Genomic DNA, 5676 nt, shown 5'->3' on the forward strand with positions numbered 1-5676 from the left:
CCCTCAGAGATCCTTTTGATAGCCATCAAATTATCAGATTCCACCAAAAGCCTCTTAATACCCATACGAATGGCCAGTTTAATTCCTGATAGAATACCCCAGAGCTCAGCAGAAAAAGACGAGTCCATCCCCAAGTTGTGAGTAAACCCAGCCAGCCAAGCGCCACTAGCATCCCGAAGAACTCCACCAGCAGCAATTCTACCATCACTAAGGCATGAGCCATCCGTATTCAGCTTCACAATCCCTTCTGCAGGCCTATTCCAACTAATCAAATGGACCACTTTATCTGGAGAAGGTCTAACAAGTGGTTCTCCTTCAAAGCTATCTAAAATAACCGAGAGCTTTTTAGAGAAGAAGCCCAGTACGTCAGGGATAGAGGTAAACTTCTCAGCAAATAACTCTTCATTCCTCCACTTCCAAATTTGGTGACAGATAATAGCGAAGAAAATGTCACCATGATCCATATCGGCTAATAACTTCCCACTTGCTCCCTTGGAGAACCAGTCACTTTCAGCATGGGCCATAAAGGACGAGAGGATGTTGATAGGAAGAACCTTACTCCAAATCACTCTGCTTTTGGGGCAGTCCCTAAGAGCATGGCACAAGGTTTCAACATGGCCACTGCACCTACTGCATGCGCCCGAATCCGCCAAGTGCCTCCTATGTCTTTCCGCATTAGTGAGCAATCTGTCCTTTACTCCCAGCCACAGGAAACTCCTAATACGGTACGGGATTTTACTGCCCCAGATATACTTCCAGATATCCAAGGGCGGCTCGTCCCTGAAAGGGAGGAAGGCTTCATAGGCCGACTTACATGAATAAGCACCGTTGTTAGTCAAGGCCCAACAATGCTTGTCCTTATCTTCCTCATGATTACTAATTTTGATACCTCTTATCTTCAGGAGAATATCCAGGTTCAAGAAGGTATCAAATTTTGACCAGATCCAGTCACCTTCAGAGTTCACCACATCGGCAATTTTCCAGCAAAGGGTATAATCCGGAGGAGGGGAGTTACACACTTCAATAAGTGGTTTGTCACCAATCCACGTATCATACCAGAAACTGATGGACTGACCATTCCCCACCTCCAGGCCAACTCCCGTGCAAAACTCTGCAAACACAGCATTAAGCCCTTTCCAGAGGAATGAACAACTGACAACTCTCTCTTTAGGGCCACCAAAAACTTTATCTTTCCGATATTTACCACAGAGAAGACGAACCCAAAGAGAGGCAGGGCATTGCCACATCCTCCAGAGAAGTTTCATCAATAGGACCTTGTTATTATCCTTAGCTTGTCTGATGCTAAGGCCCCCTTTGCTCTTAGGTTTGCAGACCTCTTTCCAAGGAACCAGGTGAACCTTCCTCCCACTCCCAGATTCTCCCCAAAGGAACCGCCGGTTGATTTTGTCAAGATCTTTGAGAACCGGATCAGGGAGCTTACAGACTTGCATGATATGGTTTGGAGCCGCACAATTGACAGACTGGATTAAGGTAAGGCGACCAGCAAGAGAAAGGGAGTTGGCCTTCCAACTAGCACACAAACCGTTAGCTTTATCCAGGGTATCCTTAAAAGAAGCTTTAGAGACTCTGTCACTATGAAGAGGAACCCCAAGATACTTACCCAAGGACTGCGTAAGGGGAATACCGGACAGATTACTCAATCTTCTGCTCAGGTTAATATTCATGTTTTTAGAGCAACGCATCCGAGACTTTTGGATATTAATCTTCTGGCCAGAAGCCGTGCAGAAACAATTAAGAATATCCATCACCACACTAATTTGATCCTCAGACCCTTCAACGAAAAGCATCACATCATCAGCAAAGAATAAGTGGGTGATAGGAGGGCAATGTTTATTAATGGAGACAGGGTGGAGAAGGCCCTTGCCGACCGCCTCCTGGATCAGATGAGACAACCTTTCCATGGCAATAACAAAGTAATCAATTATGCATCTGGTTGTAAAAAAGTAAATTATATGTGAAAGATGTGTTACACATAATTTTTAAAAAAGTAAAACGACTAAGATTGGATATGATTTCTAATATAAGAGAGAACAGAGTAAATAAGAACTTTATTTTTAATATGTTTTGTGAATTATGTAATAATATTTTAAGACGTGTGCAACACATCTTTTGCATATACTTTTTTTTCAATTAAATAATTAATTAATTATATTTTAAACAAATTGAGAGATGTATTGAGATACTTTAAAAGTTTCCAATGCTAAATGAAGTATTAAAGTCTACATTCATTTACTTAATGAAACCACAAGAAACCCTAGACCTTAAAAATAATAAATCTTAAACCCTAATTGATAACGTAATTACATTACATAGTATTATTTCTCCTAAAGATGCTTTTGTCCTTTTCCTCTATATCATTAAAATATACAATAATGTTTTAACATTGATTCAATGATATAAATGGGTGGGAGGGATAGGATGATTTGAGAGGTTGTCTAATTTAATACTATTTTTTTATTTACCATAACAAACAAAATAAAAGTAGAGCCCTGTCTTTATTATAACTTTTCTTTTTTTTCCAACAAACTCTTTATTATTATAACTTATAAACCCCATTATTATTATTATTTCTTTAAAACAATCTCTCTCTCTCTTCCCCTTTATAAATTTGTTCATATCATTAATAACAATCTCACCTCCTCACTTGTCACTCTCCTTTTTTCACTCCACTCCTTCATCTTCTTCTTCCTCCTCTTTCTCTGCTACTAAAAATGGCGGTCAAGAAGCCTAGAATCGTAATTATTGGAGCAGGAATGGCAGGTCTCACTGCTGCTAACAAGCTTCACACTTGTACGGCCTTCAAGGACAAGTTTGAGCTCTGTATTGTGGAAGGCGGCTCCAGAATCGGCGGCAGGATTAACACTTCGGAATTCGGTGGTGACCGGATTGAGATGGGAGCGACATGGATCCACGGCATTGGCGGTAGTCCAGTTCATCAAATTGCTCGAGATATCAATTCTTTGGAGTCGGAGCAGCCATGGGAGTGTATGGATGGGTTTTTGGAAAACCCTAGAACCATTGCTGAAGGCGGATTCGAGCTTAATCCGTCACTTGTTGAATCTGTTTCCACTCTTTTCAACAAATTGATGGATTTTGCTCAGGGGAAATTCATTCAATCTGCTGAAATTGAAGAAACCGCTCCTCAATCTGTTGATTTTTACAAAATTGCAGCTAAAGCGAGCAATGGTGGTGCCGGTAAGCTTAGTGTTGGTTCATTTCTCCGACGAGGCATTGATGCTTATTGGGAGTGTTTGGAATCTGACGCTGAACAGGTGAGAGATTCAAATTTTTGCAGCAGAAAGAAGTTTGAGGAAGCTGTATTCGCTATGCACGAAAATGTTCAGCGGACTTATACTTCGGCAGGTGATCTCTTAACTCTAGATTTTGAAGCAGAAAGTGAGTACATAATGTTTCCAGGTGAAGAAATCACCATAGCTAAAGGTTACTTAAGCATAATTGAAGCTCTAGCTTCTGTTCTGCCCAAAGGTCTAATCCAATTAGGCCGTAAAGTAGCAAAAATTGAATGGCAATCTCAATCTCAAGCTCAAACTAAAGCTCAAGCTCATGAATCAATGGAAAATGGGCATGTAAATAAGCCAGTGAAACTACATTTTAGTGACGGATCGTTTATGTATGCTGATCATGTTATAGTCACAGTATCACTAGGTGTACTTAAAGCAGGAATTGGGGAAGATTCAGGCATGTTTAGTCCTCCTCTGCCATGTTTCAAGACTGAGGCTATATCAAGATTAGGATTTGGGGTTGTTAACAAGCTATTTTTAGAAGTAGATTCAAATCATGATGTTAAAAGTGTCAAGGATTTTAAGTTCCCCTTCTTGCAAATGGCTTTCCATGGGTCAAATTCAGAATTGAGGCAGAAAAAAATCCCATGGTGGATGAGAAGAACAGCTTCAATATGCCCAATTTACAAGAGTTCTAGTGTGTTGCTATCTTGGTTTGCAGGGAAAGAAGCACTTGAGCTTGAATCTCTTGATGATGATGAGATAATCAATGGAGTTTCAACAACAACATCAAGCTTCTTAACATCAAATTTAACCCATTCTCATGAATTGTGCAATGGGAATCATCATCATGTGGATGATGAAGTTAGATTCAGCAAGGTTTTAAAGAGCAAATGGGGGAATGATCCTTTGTTTATGGGATCATACAGTTATGTAGCAGTTGGATCAAGTGGAGATGATATGGATTCATTAGCAGAACCATTGCCAAAGATTGAGAATTTGGAATCAGATGAGTCATGTTCTTCTTTATCACAACTTCAAATTCTATTTGCAGGGGAAGCAACACATAGAACACATTATTCAACTACTCATGGTGCTTATTTTAGTGGTCTTAGGGAAGCCAACAGGCTTCTTCAACATTATCATTGTTTTGGGGTTTAGGCACCTAGTATTATATATCTTTTTTGTTTATTTTTATTTTATAAAATTTGTTAGACAATTAATTTTGCATTTTTTATTATATAATTTTGCATCTGAAATATATATATATATATATGCCTTTCTGTTTCTATTAATGATGACTGAGTATCAATGTATAGAGATTAAAGGAGGAAAAGGAATTACTAGTTAGATGGAGACATTTTTAGATGTATTGCCTTAATTAAAGATTTTTTTTTTTTTTTTTTTTTTTGGCTAAATACATCTCTATCGAAGAAAAGTTAATTGTCTCTTTGTATTTATAACATTATATTTTTCTTAACGTGATTTATTCCTTCACAGTGATTTATTAGGTTTTTTTTTGAACTTGTGTAAAGTTTAACCAATAGTGAAATGAGAGAGAAAACCATCAAAAAGGTACATCAATAGTATTCAACTAGAGTCATTTTTTTTATATTAAAAAAAGTTTGACAACCTTGAAACAAGGTTGCCAAAAATTAATAACCTTTTGACAACTTTCTTGGCACCCACCATCACTTCAATAGTAGACACTCTTCAAAGAGTTTGCCAAATCCAATGTCACATCAGCTGACATTCTTTTGAGCACCCTCTATTAGAGATGCTCTAAGTAAATCTAGGAGATAAATAGAGCGTTCTAAAAGTATATGGGAACAGTCAATGATAGCGCAAGAAAAAAACGCGAATGATGAGGGAAGGGATTTTTTAGAATGATTTTTTTTTTTTAATTTTGGAGATGGTAATCAAAATTTTATTTTATTTTATAAAAATTTAAAGATAATTTAGGTAATTTTAGGATGAAATAATTAGGGAGTTAGAAAAATCAAAATCAAAGACCTATATGTTTACTAATTAGAAATGAAATGGGAAAAAATTATTGTTATATGGATGAATAATTAGAGACGTATAATGCATTGGCTTCTTTCTACCTATCTGTTCACAATGTAGATTGAGTTTGTGCGAAGAGATTTATAAATTTTTTTCTCAATAAATATGTCTATGGAGAGAAATGAAAAACCTTAATTATGACTAAAGGTGTTTGTTTACTCAATTTTCTTTTCATGTTTGCATTTTCATGTTAAAAATGAGAATTTTAGATATTTAGTTAAGAAACTACTATTTGTCTTCTATACATTAAAAATAGTTGTTTCCAACTGTAAAGAAATACATTGAAATAGCAAATATTAAATAGCAAACAACGGGAAAAGTGCCATAATCTCAAACATAATTATTTTTG

The 5676-nt window shown here is 37.1% G+C and overlaps 1 protein-coding gene across 1 annotated transcript; it reads left to right on the top strand.

The window, feature by feature from the left end:
- The first annotated feature begins 2639 nt into the window (after positions 1–2639).
- On the top strand, positions 2640–4558 carry LOC136204011 (probable polyamine oxidase 5). Its single transcript, XM_065995213.1, has one exon. It carries the CDS (start codon positions 2733–2735, stop codon positions 4422–4424), a length of 1692 nt encoding a protein of 563 aa, XP_065851285.1. The 5' UTR covers positions 2640–2732; the 3' UTR covers positions 4425–4558.
- Positions 4559–5676: the final 1118 nt, after the last annotated feature.

Source organism: Euphorbia lathyris, chromosome 8, assembly GCF_963576675.1.
Source record: "Euphorbia lathyris chromosome 8, ddEupLath1.1, whole genome shotgun sequence".
NCBI classification, from domain to species: Eukaryota; Viridiplantae; Streptophyta; class Magnoliopsida; order Malpighiales; family Euphorbiaceae; genus Euphorbia; species Euphorbia lathyris.